A 14,872-nucleotide genomic window follows, 5' to 3' on the forward strand; every position below is an offset into this window, starting at 1 on the left:
CTGTCAACTTTGGATGAAGTTTCTTAGGGGTTAATCCATCCAAAATGAAACATTTTATTACCACACGAAATTCAAGTTTTTCCATTTTAATGGAAAACAAAAAAGATGTCTACTGCAACAATACGTGCCAACAAACTACTAGAGAGAAGAAGTTGAAACTTGTCTTGCAATCTAATGACATATGAACCCAGGCAGGAATCATAAATTTTCAGTGTTAAGATCCTCATTTCTGTGTCAGGCCGAGAAATTTTCACCTAACCCTCGTAAAGCATCTCTACGGCAATGAGCTGAGGATAAGCTGTTATAGAGATACCTGCCAAACCAAAGGCTTCATGTGCTAGAATGGAATTTGTTTTTCATATTTCTTAATCTCATTGGGAAATAAGGGGATGCAGGCTAGGGCTCAGTGCTATTGGTGACTGTCAGAATGCTCAAGTGGTTGAGGAGCTTGCTATCCAACTTTTAAAACTCCAAAGGCTGTGCATGGCCAAACTCATGATGAGTCCTAACTACCCTTATCATATTTGTGAGTCTTATTTTCATTATTAATGCTGTTTACATATTTGACTTAATAGCAGATATATTTATATATATATATCTGACATCAAGTTTGCATGACAAGGGTTGAATGGTGTCAGGCGTCACTTTGTGGAAGCGATTCATTTCAGAAAAGAAATACTTAGTTATTCCACATATATTTTATTAAACATGACCCAGGTTTTGACTTACAAAGGACCTGATGATGACTTTGTGAGTCGAAACCTGGGTTGTGTTTAATAAAATATATGTGGAATAACTAATTATTTCTTTTCTGAAATGACAAGGATTGATTGAAATTTCAGAAGTCTAAATTCATTGAGCACCTTATTTGGTTCATTCGCAGTTACTTGCTCTCAATCTTACATCTTCCCTCTTACTAGTATCAAAGATAAATTTAATTTTTATTGGTTTGTATGGTATACATATCTTTAATACAGATTATCCTTTGGAGATGATATGCCGGTGAAAGTTCTTTTTATAGTTGGATGATTATAGGCAGGGTGTCTACCCCTGTGGGAAATACCCAGGAATCTCTTTTGTGTTTCAATCTTCCAGAATTTCTCCTGTGCTGTATTAAGATTTCAAATGTCTTGCGTCCAGCTATTGGCATACATAGATTTTCCTAAATTTGTTTCTGTATTGCAACTGCAAATCATAGTCTTCAACCTGTACTCACCTGGTGCTAAATTATTAGTTGTGTGATTTTCACGCATTATGATAGGGCCAGTTTCTTCTCCTGTACCTTTTCTGATCAGGATTGCAGTATAATAGTAATTAAAATTTCAAAAGTTCCAAATTTTCAAGCAGCTAGATCAAAAAGTGATCTTTTTATCTCAAGTAGCATATGATTTAAATCAAACATCCTCCTCATCCACAGAGTTTCTTTGAATATAAAATGTTGTTTTTGTCAAATCACCATCAATCATGAATAGTTTTTTCATGTTTCCTCCAGGTTGCCTATCTCAAAATCAATTGTATGGATATCATATGCCCTGATAGACAGGCAAATAATAATTTGTGGCAAGCTATCACTCTGGAGGGTAAAATAAACTGGAATGAACCCTATTAAAAGGCTCATATGTTAGTTGAATGACTGCTGTTTTCCACCATTCCTATCCTAATCGATCTCTATTAGGTTCAGTTCAGTTCTCTCAAATTTCACTCTGGTCGTTCCCATGCCTCATCACCTATCCTTATGGCCAATTTTTTCCTCGTCATCTCTCTATTTGGTGACTTCCCATCATAGCTGCAAACAGTTGTGGGATTCACTCAATGTAAACCTTGGCACCTTGGCAGGTATTATAAGATTAGCTGATTCAGATTCCCACAGACAGACCCCACCAATTAGACTAAAGTTGTCAGGCACTATAGTTTATCATCATCAGCTCTGTTCACCTGTTAAAAGAGCTAAGAAAAAATTGAGTCTGCTGTCTTACTTTCTGTTATGAGAGATGCAAGCCATGAATTCTCCCTTGGTACAAGGCTTCATTGTAGTATTCAGGGAAACAGGAAAATTATGCTAGTTTCATTGTTGTGTGTCTTCATTATTCTTTAATCAGCAATGTGGTGAATGAAGGGTTCTGCGCTGGTTATGCAGCAATTTTTTAAATCTGTAAAAAACTGTCAATTTCATCCTCATTTTTTTGAGTGGGCACCATTTAGAGGTAATTGGAAGTGCTTTTTGGTTTCTATGGCAAAACATGAAAAGTGGAAAACATTAAACAAAAATGGGAAAGATAGAAAGTCACTATATATAATCCTGCCTCAGTTTCTTTCAATCACGCATCACCTAATTTAATGTTGGGATCTCAAATGATGTAGGTACATGGTTTGTATAAAACATATCGGGAAAAGTTTTGGAAAAATAGATTTATTTAAGATGTTGCTACAATACCTCCAAATCCTTCCAAGTACATCCCGTGAGTGTCAACACACTTTTGCCCGTGGCTTTTCCAAAACTTGATTAGGTCCCATGGTGGTGTCCTTTGAGGGAGGATTCACTTTTGGAAATAGGAAATAGTCTGCTGATGCAAAGTCAGGACTGTCCAAAAAGTGAGGGTCCTCTTCAACGCTCTACAGAAGTTCTTCGCAAGCAGACACTCAACTCTGCTTTTGGTCATCATTCATGACATTAGGGATGATTTTAGTGCAGATCTTTCGTGTTACCAGATTTTCAGAAATAATGGTGGGCTTTGTCATCTTATCAGTGCCGATATTATCTGCGATCATGCACACACATTACGACAGTCTGAATGCAGCACTTCATGCACACATCAGGAAAAATTTGTTACTGATACTTTTTTACAAACCTTGTAAAATGGTAAGATTCAAAGGGGTATAGAACTTGAGGTGAAACAGACCTGAAGAAAAAATCATGTATGCATTGAATGGTTGGAAAGTAAATCTTAACCACATTATTTGCATTTTTACCAAGAGTGAGTTTAAGAAGTTTTCTTTGTAGTTGAATTTCCTTATTAAATGCCTTCTACTTCACATAAGCCATTAAATGTTCAGTCCGGATTTTGATATTGTTTGGTTGTTTCCTGGCATAGCATCTCAAGTAATGTGAACCTCACAGATACAAATGCTATCAAAATTATTAAATTTACATTTTTTTAATACATTTTCCTGCTATAGGGTGTATTGAGAGTAGGAAAGTGTGCATGATAAAATGGGAGTTAATATCAGAATAGTACAAGTTGTATCTTGATGTGATAAAGTTATATGTTTCTTATATTTTTAATTGAGTAACATGGATTAAGCAGTGAGGCACTTATTTGCCATTGTAGCATGTGCAGAATCGAAAACTAAACTTATAATGCATAGCAAATTATTTCCCAGTTAACAAGAACAGTTCCTGAAGGGTATAGTTGGCATTTATTACCTATTAAAATAATTAGTGGTTATATGTGATATTTATCAGTAAATATGTACATGTTCAATCAGAGAAATGGAGAGAAATCAAAACCTTATTACTGTGAAGGGTGTTTCTGTGCATTTATAGTCAAAACACCAAATGAGTAAAATCTAATTAATTTTATGCCAAGTAATTACTCAACATGTTTGCATAACAGTCATACAATAATTTAAACAATGGGAATGCTAGAGAAAAGACATTTACCAAGGCTCATTTATATATTATGTTCTCTCTATTAAAGCATTCATTTTGATATTTCTCTGGAGAAATTATTCCCTGACATTAATTTTTTTTCAAATACCTACTCGTACTGTGAATGTATGCAATAATAATTGGCTGACTTAATTGGTAATATTAATTGTTGTTATGGGATGTGACCAACAGTGGATGTCATTTGAGCCATTAATGGTAGGTGGGTAATTTGGTTGAGTTAGGATTTTCAAGGAATGGGTGATGAGAAACTAGGTGTTGACATTAACAAATGATGGCAAAGGATCAAAATTCAATTGGATTCATTTAATGGGTAGCATACTCCACTTGAAGTGGTCTCCACATAGCATTTCAGTAGGAATCAGGATATCACTGAAAAATGTTGGCAGCCTTAAGATTTGAACCTGGGCACTCAGGGTGGGAAGCTGGTACACTAGTCTCTACACTAACCTGATCCCTGCTAATATGTTACATAATGTTTGTAGGTCCATCCAAAGAATCTTGTTTCGCTAAATATTCTAGTACCTAACTGTTTCAAAGTCAATGTTTACAGCGGTTCAATGTTTGACACCAATTTCATTCTTCGTCTTTCTCTTTGAAATTTTTTAGAATCTTGGTGAAAGGATATTTAAAGGGATTGGCGAGTACATTTGGAATTATCTGTATTTAGCAAAAAAGGCTAATTACTTAGGAATCTGCACATTTAAATTAAATTTCAGTTTTGAAGGACATGCTCATTTTGCCTGTATGGGGGGTTTAATAAATGCAAGTGATCAATTTTTTGGTTGCAAAAGTAACCCTCTCAAGAGTCTCCCTCCCAATACTTTTTTGCACTCACATCTCTCCAGGGGCTATATTCATACTAATAGGTGATTGAAAGGGTATGTAAGTATTAACTCCATCTAACCCTTTTTTTTCCTTTCCAGGTTGAAAAATGTAAGCAAGAACTTCGAAGAAAAGAAAAGAAGATCCGTGACCTCTTATGTGAACTTACTGTAGCCCATGACCAAGTAAATAAAGCCAAGTGGGAAGGGGCCAATGGTGTGGGTGCAGGAAGACAACATGCAATGGGTCTGGGATTTTCAACGGATCTTAATGACGTCAAAGACATGGCAGATGAAGAGAATGAGGTGTGTATCACATAATTATATTACATGTAAGGTAAAACCTATAACTATGTACAGGGTTTCAAGCCTTGTACATAGTTATAGGCTTAAAATTTGTTATCAGGCTGCTAATTAGGGATTGTTATTGAAGAACAGGTATCCAAATGTAGCTTAATATATCATTCTTTAAATTTCTTAACATCTATGAACATTTCATGGAGAATTATTAATGTTATATGTACTATTCACAAATTTAATATTACACAACTTGTTCACAAAGCCTATGACAGCAGCCTACTGATGTCAATGAAACTGAATTCAAATGTTTCATGGTTAGTTTGATAAGTTTTGAAGTTTATTCCAACCACAGTCATATCTTGTGTTAATAAAATTTTTTCAATCATCTTCAAGCTGAAGTGAATGGAGTAAACATTTCAAATCTCTCCTCCTAAGCCAAAATAGCTGCTCTATAAATCGTGGTTGATTGGCTAATGACAGCTTTTAATTTCAAGTCCAGTAATCTTTGCTTTTGATAGCAACACTTCTAAGTTCTGAAAAGTGTTTTGCATAATCAGCAGAATCCACTGAAATGGGCCATAATTAGTGGAGGAGTCATTGGGTGGAATCATTTTGCAGAAATTCTTTCATTATTGCTTGTACAAGATCCCATTTATAATGTATTTGTGCTAAGTGCAGCTTCTGCTTTGTCAAATGTTTTGAATATAAATGTCTCAATATATTTTATAGAATGTATGCGCTGAACTATGGAAAAAAAAGTATTATATACAGTTATCATGGAAATGCTTACATGAAGGATTTCATTTTACCGGTATTTGCTTCTTTGTAAACAAAATCATTGTTAGTGGTGTTCTCAAGAACTTAATGACCTATGAAATGTCTTTTAGTTCTGAACTAACAAAATCATTAGTGCCTGTTGGCATTGTGTACCTGCTATGTGCCGTATGGGTGTACATTTTTTCAATTAAGATTAGCATGTCATCGTATTTATACTTGTACAATCTTTTAACCTTCCCTCAAAGTCATTATTGGGACTGCCACTGTAGAAGCATGTGTAAATATTATGTTAATTTTATGATTATGGTATGTTTATTTACTGCATGCTCTTTTGAGGAACTATTTGTTGCTAAATTTCTCAAAACAGGGTTTTTGAGAGGTGTTGCTGAAACTTTGGAAAGCCTGGGGAATGGATGTTTTGTATGTGTGCTTTTGTCTTCATGGGAAGATGTTTGAATGTGAAAACTTTCTATGCTGGTGTCATTCTGCATTTTACTATCACCAAATTTCAATTGCTTTTTAAACTGTATAAATAAATATTTAAAATAAAATGCTGGTGCTGAATTTACATAAGTTTAAAATTTTAGATGAATGGTTTTGTCGAGACAATCCATTTTTGGATATTTAAATTGTAATTATTGAATGAAGTTTGTTCAGAAGTTCAATAAGCATATAATTTTTGTTAGCATGTGTAATTACTTTTGGTGAGTGACTTAATCATTTATGTACATATTTTATTGTTTCTGATTACCCTCTTCTTGTAATTACCCATTATACGATGCATTCCATTAGCTATTATTATAAAATAAAGAGATACAAATTACATTTTTACCACAGATGAAATGCCAAAGTTGATATGGACTGCTTATTTATTGGTTATTATTTATAATTTGTCCAATTACCCAAAAATGCTGCCTTTTCAGTGGTACAGCATGAAGATTTATTTACTATAGATGAACGGTTTTAAAAGCATGATATTTTTAATAATATTCTTGCATTATCAGGGATGGTAAAGGTTTTTATTTGTTTTACCAAGCATGCTTATGGAGTTTTATTTATGTTCTTTCTGATCTTTAATAAATATATTTGTAATATTGCTCTGTGTGAATCTAATTAAAACCCTGCTACATTTGGTAAGTTTACTGCAAAAATGCTTTATGCCTGGCCTGCAATTTGGAGCATGTATGAATTTCGGTATATTACTCCTTCACGCAAAAGTGTGACACCGATTGAGCATATATTTTGCATTTGCATGGAGGATAGGGAGGGAAATTGTAAATTGAAGGGTTTTAAGAAGTTGGCCTGAAGGAGGATTGGATTGTCAAAGAAAGCAAGTTCAAGAGAGAAGCAGACTGGCAACAGTGTGATAGGTTAGGTTAGATATATAATTGTGCAAAATTTGATGAAGAGAAATAGTTGAGGACTGAGATATGGAGAAATAGAACAATTTAGCATGAGAAAATGTTCTGTTACATGAGGAATTTCAGGGGAATGGTCTAGTGGATATGATACTGGGATACATACCAGGGGGCCTGGGTTTGATTTCATGAAACACCTCTGAACATCCTTATCTTCACCAAAGCTATCTGCATTTTTTTAATAGCAGAGTATCCTGGGAGGCCCCAGCCTTGTTGAATGAATTTCAGATGTTGTTAGGCTCAGTTAGGTTTGCTCTACCCTCACCTATAAAACCTTGATTACTGTAGGTGGTTGGTTGAATGAACTATGTACTCCGAAAGATGTAGTTTTGGGTGGTATAATAGGGTTGGAAATGATGAGTTCCTGAAGAAGATAATTATGCATGACAAGAGGTTTGATTTCAGAAGTTTTGAAGGATGACTCTTTCAGTAGTTATTTCAAACCTACCTGTATGTGAATGGTATGTATTTAATGGAAGTAATTTCTTTTGGGCATTTCTAAGATAAAGTTGAAATTTTCTTTGATTTCTTTATGAAAGTAATTTATTTCTAACCTACCTGTCAATCAGTGATGTTTTGGACGAACTCTTAAAACTAGCAACCTTCTCCATTATGCTCGATCATTGTTTAGCTCCATGTGCTTTATGCCTCCCCTCATGTTTTGCAAAAACATTTTCTTTTCCTCCATGTACCTTGCTTATCTAACTTTTCCCCTTTCAGCAACCCATTACCAATCAATTTTATTGGATATAAAATAAATATGGTAGATATAATTAAAGTCAAATTTTTAGTAGCCAAAAACTGCTGATAATTTTTCAAAGTTATGGTATGTTGAGTTAACTCTTCTGTATTTACTTTAAAAGATTCTACTTGCAATATATGGTTGCAGGTAAGTCATTTACTGAATTGAATAATTTTTGTCTCTTTGAGAATATGCAAAATATTTTGTGAATACATCTCCTCACACATCTTTGTGGATACATCACTTCACATAGTGTGGATACATCTCTTAACCCTAGGTTTCAGTAACCAGTAAATTTGCAGAATGGATTGAGTTAATTAGTAGGCAATTATGTAGTAAAATTGCTTGGCCATTCTCCACCCATGCTCTCGATTTTGGTGTAGGAAGAGAAGTGATGAAGAAAGGAGAAATTAATGCATTAAATTTTTTGGCAGTACGTGTTGCTTGTTTGGTATTAATTGGGACTATTGGTCAAAATATATTGTAAGGTTAAAGGAGAGTTATATTGTTTGTAAATAAAATCTATAAATACAAAGATAAACTCATCTGCAAAGTGTAGGAGTATGTGCAAGGTAATCATCCTTAACTGATGAGCTGTGATTAGCCAACGTCAGAATAAAACTTCTTAGTCTTTCTTCCTCTGGTGAGCATGAATTCAGTATTTTCCTCGTTAAATTAATAAGTTATTCATATACAATAAATATTCATGCTGCCACTTTTGAAAATTATAGTAAAAAAATTAAGCGCTATTTTTTCCTTGATTATACCATGAATTGAACTTTCATTTGGCATTGTAGTTATTAAAAGACTTTGAACGCCAGAAAAAAAAGAATTGCTTGAAAACAATACCTTTTGTGAAGTACATAAATTGGGTATCTGAGTAAATTAATTCAAGAAATAAAAATTTTATAAATTTATTAAATGGAGGTCTGGGTGAAAAGCTGCTGCCTGTCAATCTTCGTTTGTTACCCGATGGTGTTAAAATGTGTTTACTAAAAGTATACTTCAGTTTATGATGGAATCAGCATTAATCATTGGAGATCAAATAAATGTACAAATCCAAAAAATGATAATTCTGGGTAAAACTAATTCCAAGTACGACCTATTTGGTGATATCCAAGGAAACTAATATCTTGGAAGCTATGCATTGCTATTCCAAACTTTGTATGAGACATTCATTTTATTTTTATGCTAATTGATGTTTTAGCTCTTATTTATTTGCATGAAAGTATTTTGCTGATTGATAATATTAAATGTTATATCTATATTGCAGTTCCTTTTTTAGAAGTAGTATTTACTAATTAATTTTATATCACTTGATTTTGATGGATAGTCATATTATATCCAATAAGTGTGAACTTGTGTGAAATATTTAATTCGTCCTGAATAGCATGCCTTAAGTAAAAACTAGTTCAGATTTCCAAACATGATGAATTTATAACTTACTTATGTCATGTGTTATCTTGCAGCGCTTATGGGCTGAACTAGATGATAAGACGCAGAAGTTGAAACAACTGACAGATGAAAAAAATAGTGTTACTGTGGAGTTGAACAATAAAATCCAGGTATGTTATTGATTCGTAATATGTTTGCATTTTTTGTGAAAATCAGGTAGTCTTCTCTAATTTTAAATGGAGTTATAAAATCTGGTATATTTCTGCATGCTTTTGAGTTATTTAACAATAATCAGTTAGCCCTGTCTGCACAAAATCGTTGACTTCATCTACCAGTAAATCTAATTCTGTATCATTCATTACAGGCCATGATGTCTGTGCTTAAGGAAAAAGAGGAAGGGCTTTCTGTACTTGAAGAGAAAAACAATTCCTTAGCACTACAATTAGCTGATAAAATTGAATGTGTTAAAACACTCGAAGCAAAAGCACTCGCAATGGAATCCTTAGGTAATGTTACTCAAAGGCCTAGCGGAATATCATCTCTGTCTGAATGGGTGTCTCAGCAAAAAAAATTGGTATGTATTTTTTTGAGGTTAGAAGTAATGTGTTTGATAAAATCAATGGATTTGAATTATTCTGGAGTGGCAGTTTGTTATGAAAATATCTCCAACTATTTGTACTTTCATGAATGCTTTATGATTGCAACAAACAACTACAACCTTATCCCATGTAAAATTTGATTCTTACTGGTTGCATTGATTTTTTAAATTTTACAGTAAAAAGGATACAAATTTTCTTGGATTTATTAATTTTTAAAAGGTTCCGTGACTGAAGTTATAGTTCTCATGCACAGATATCAATTCACTAAGACACATTAGGGATTAGAGATTAGAGATTTTTTCATTAGATATTACTTCACATGTCTATTTAATACTGTCTGGCCTTAATGTAGCATTTTGCTTTCCCACATTTGAGAATTTCATTACTTGGATTCTCTTTTAATGTTTCTATTTCCAAGCCACTAAAATAACTCCCCCTTAGGATATGATTTTGCATGAACTTATGCCAAGAAATCCACTTGAAGAAGTCTAAGTTTGGGAACTTTAAGAAAGAATACCGCGAAAATGTGTGAAAGTTAACTATTTTGGCTCTATGACTCTTCCAGCCAGTTCACATATTTGTGTGGAGGTCCTTCCTGCTGCCTTTGTATTTGCCATACCCTTCAAGTTAAATAATTGTAATGGTACTAATTAATAAGAAGTTAACATTAATATCTCAATGCATATAAAATTGAAAGTAAATATTTTCTTTTTGATGCACATAGGATTCTAAGAATTTCCACTCAGTTATTCCATTTCCAGGCAAATATTCCTGAAAACTTTCCTTTGATGATTAAGGAATTATTGCTCTGAAAGTGAGATTTTTTTTTGCGAAATAGATTGTTCCACTTAAGGGCCTAGTTTATAGTATGCCTCCATGTTTGTAGTTAACTCTCTTATTGTAGTTAGAATACCAACTCAATGAGTGTTGATAATTTTGTTTCAGAATTCAAGCTCATTCAGGGAGGTGCTTTCAGTTCACTTGAGTTCTACATCAGAAGAGCACTCTTTCTTGCACTCCCATATTCAAAAGCTTCAAAGAAACTTACGAAATACACCCGAGCGTGAAAGAGGTCCCCGTGGGCCATTGGAGGAAGCTGAAGAAGCGAGACATGAGGCAGAAGAGGTGCGCACTCTTCTTGGAGGCCACCTTTGGGAGCTGGCTGTCTTCCTTGAGGGATTGCTTGAAGAAACTAATCTCTCTCTGTCAGAATCTCATAAGTCTTCTTTGCGACGCGCACTAGAGTGGAGTCGCGAACTCTCCCTGTCAGTGCTGTCCACCACTGGTTTAGCTGATCAAAGTGATAGGGATTGTACAAGGACCTCATTGGCTGTGCTTAGGGAGTTCCCTTCATTCTGTGCCTGTGTTGGGGCATCTGAGTCACTTGAGTCATCCAAGAAATGCAAGGAAAGTATTCACATTGAGGAAATAGAAGAAAACCCTAATCAAGAGGTGTCAGCATCCAGACAAGACTCGGGTTCCTTGTGTGTCCCAGACCCTAATGTTTCTGTGGAAAGTCTACATTCATCTGTAGAAGCTCTTCACTGCAGGGTGAGAGAGCTTGAGAGAGAAGTGGGTGGTAAAAGTATTGATCTGAGGGAAGGGAGCAGTGAAGTAGGACGTGGTTGTAATAGTGGAGAGAGTGTGAAAACTGTCAGAAATGCTCGGCCCAGCACCTTAACTCTCCCTCAAGCTGGTGGGTCCAAGTCAATTGTGAGCTCAAAGCAAGATGTGTGTGTTGATGGTGTTGTGGTGAACTGCACCATTGCCTCTCCATCAGAGTCTGAAGGCTGGTCGGAGCCTGATAGAACGGTATCTTTGGCTCGAATGGGTCTTGAGGAAATGGTGAGGAGCACAGCATCAGCCACTGTTGTATCAGCTGCTCAACAATCAACAGCAGAGTCAGGAGGATCATTGGTTGAAACACGTACACCAAGTAAGTAAATTGTAAACTTAGCCTTACTGAAAGGTTAAAGTCATTATTATTTTATTTATTCATTTTGTGGCAGGTTTTTTTATTGGTAAAAGTGAATTGCTTATTCACCATTCTATAATAGGATAACATTCAATTTTTAATGAACAAGCTTTTTAGTTAGGCTATTTATAAATTATTTTTGGCTTAGATGTAATTTATACTGAAGCACATCTCAAACGTGCTGAAGGCTGCACTCAAAGACATTTGCGTCAATGAATAAAGAGTATCCTCAGTATCCACAATTGCTCTCACATAAGATTTGTTTGCACTTACATTAGATTTGTATTGGTCCACATGATGCTCTATACCAACCATTTGTCCACTAAATCAACTGATTTGTATTCATGTTTATTGCTTGTTAGGTAAACCTTTTTTTTGTTTTGGTATGTTTTATTGTATTAGGTCAGTATTTCATGTCAGCCCTTAATTATTGGAGGAACGATTGATGATGGCACTTCTTCATTAAGACTTCATGTTCTTGGCAATGCATTCATTGGCATGTTTCATCATTTCTAAACATGTAAAATTTGAAATATTTATTTCTTTTAGGTAAAAGAAGTCATGGAGAAGTGAGACGGTTGCAAAATCGCCTTCGTGGTTTGGAGCAAGTTATTGAAGCACTTAGAGCTGAATTGAGGGTGTATCACTCAGTAACACCAGTTACTCCTCTGCCTATGGTGGGTGGTCTCCAAGAAACTCCTCGACAGAACAATGTATGTTTTTTCCTAACACTTATTCAGGTGCAATTTGAAAAACCTTTAATTTATATATTTTTGTCTTGAATAAGATATCCATGCTAAATCTCATTAATAGTCAGTATTTACCTTAAGTAAAACCTTGGAAAGTTAGTAACATATTTTGATGGAAAATACTCTTATAAGAATTCATAATTTAAATAAGTTTCAAGATTTCAATCCAATCTCATTAATAGAAATTGTGAAAATTACCTTCCCCTCCCCCTCATTAAGTTAATCCAATGGCATAATTGTGACATTTGGTTGGAAACATTTCCCTCCTTGAAATCAAATTATGTGTTTTCTCTTTCACCTATTGTCAATATTTTAGACTTCTTAAGAGCTTTATTTCTAGTTAAGTGGAAGAGTGTAGTTCATGGCTGATAATCATGTCTTTTTGTAATGAACATTTTTAAAACAATTTGAATATTTTTTTCAAAAATTAACTTCCTTTATTTGATGGAAACTTTTTGTGGTGAGGTTGCATTGGAGTTAGGTCAGGGTGACCATGAAGGACCAAGCACCAGGGATGCAGAGGTCAACACCACCATGGGTGTTCAGGCTGAACCTGTTGATACTGGAGGATTGGGGCATCTTCTTGAAGAGGTCCGCTGTCAGAGGGACAAGTTGGAGTATTCTTTGAAGCAGAATGAACTAATTGGACAACAACTTGAAACAGTTCTCTCTGGGCTCAGGGGTCATCAGGTAAGCGTTTTAGTGGATTGTCGTGATGCTTTTATTGGAATCTCATGAATGACCTCAAAATCAAAATTAATTAAATAAAGTTCCAAATCCTTGTCACATTTTTAGTAACAAAAAAAACAACTTTTTAGATTAGCAATGGCAGAAATACGTTTGACTTGACAGAATATAAGGATCTTTAGAACAAGTGTACAAAAAAAATGAAACCCAAGTTATATTATTAGGCACCCTGACACTGTCCACAAGTGCTAAGAGTACATCATTAGAAATTCTAAATGAACATTTATTCATCTGCTTGAATTTTTGGTCTCCTGTAGCATTTAAGTGGTAGTTCTGTCGTCAGGATTCTCAGTGTTTTCCAAGTCTTTAATTTATGATAAGGCTGTGTGAATTTGACAAACTGCTGGTACTGATGAAGGTGAAGGAAAATAACAATGCTTATTTTTCTGTTCTAGTGCTGTAATTTCTGCTTTATTTATAGGTAAAATTAAGCTCTCATTTAAATTATTTTCTTTTTCTTATTCTAAGAGCTGAGACCATTTTGTCAGGAGTCTACTTATTGGTTGTAACAGCTGAAGTCAGTAATGTTACTCTCACCTCCTGAGCCTTCATTCCAAATAAGTAGTAATCTAACAATGTGTCCGTCCCCTTGTATGTTTCAATCGAATAAATTGTCCAGAGATTAACTAATATAATGATACATACAAAATATAAGAAACGTCAAAATTGGCAGGCTCAAAAAATTAAAAAACTGGTAAACATAATAACATCACCTAGAGCATATGCAAACATTGGAAATATCACTTTCCGGAAACTCATTGATCAAATAGAAAAGGAAGGCCTGTAAAAATTTTTTGATTAGGCCTTTGAAGTACAGAATCTTGTAAATTAATTTCAATTAATCGCTCAATTTGTAAAAGGGCACTAAACCTGTGGGCTGCACTCCCATTGCAGTGGTATGAGTACATGTGTATCGTCTGTGAAAGTCATTCTTAGATTATCTCCATTTCTTACATTAGATTATAAAAAGTTGTTTTAAACATGAAGTAAACATACAAAGATATAAATGCAAGGCACAGGTAATATATTAATGTTTTTAAACAGAGGGTGGCTGAGTGTACCTGATTGCTCATTTGCAACTAGCCATATACAAGGTCTGTACAAAAAAGATGAGACTCGTCTTTCTACATGCGAACTGCTTGATGGATCACCATCAGTAAGGTGAAACCTTCCAGCGGCATCTTGAGAAGTAAAACACCACCTTGCTTGTGGCCCTATCTAGACTTGTTTCCACACAACAGCAGTTCATGTCTGAGCTTGCAAGTACTTGTTGTACCAATTCTTGTCAGTGAGACTGAGGGTATTAGAGAAGCAGTGTTTATGCATTGAATTTTGTTTTGGTTTTGTTTGTCTTTTCCCTGGGGAAAAGTGCCTTTGAAACTTATGCAATGATCCAAACCATATGGCAATGAATCTATAAGGTGGACACAGTGTTTTTTTGGTACACCAATTCCAGTCTCTACCGATGAAGAACTAAGAAGTGAATAGCAATCAACGTCAACAAATGATGTCCATGTCAACAGTGTGAATTATTTAGTGCATAGGTTAACTGTCAGGGTGATTGCCAATGATATTGTTGGATCTCGTGTTTCACTATTTTAGCAAATTTTGGGCATGCAGTGCATTGCATCCAAGTTGTGCCCTGAGGTTTAACGGATAAATAGAGGTAAAAATGTCTT

The 14,872-nt window shown here is 34.7% G+C and overlaps 1 protein-coding gene across 1 annotated transcript in view; it reads left to right on the top strand.

Annotated features, from left to right (window-relative positions):
• LOC139691812 (centrosomin-like) overlaps nt 1-14,872 on the top strand; it is a 68,878-nt gene that overhangs the window by 43,699 nt on the left and 10,307 nt on the right. The window contains exons 9-14 of the mRNA XM_071589692.1: nt 4,594-4,797; nt 9,198-9,293; nt 9,488-9,697; nt 10,668-11,658; nt 12,247-12,410; nt 12,912-13,136. Coding sequence (XP_071445793.1) covers nt 4,594-4,797; nt 9,198-9,293; nt 9,488-9,697; nt 10,668-11,658; nt 12,247-12,410; nt 12,912-13,136 — 1,890 coding nt within the window. The remainder of the gene's footprint in view (nt 1-4,593; nt 4,798-9,197; nt 9,294-9,487; nt 9,698-10,667; nt 11,659-12,246; nt 12,411-12,911; nt 13,137-14,872) is intronic.

Source organism: Hetaerina americana, unplaced genomic scaffold (assembly GCF_022747635.1).
Source record: "Hetaerina americana unplaced genomic scaffold, ioHetAmer1.1.p SCAF_1, whole genome shotgun sequence".
NCBI lineage: Eukaryota > Metazoa > Arthropoda > Insecta > Odonata > Calopterygidae > Hetaerina > Hetaerina americana.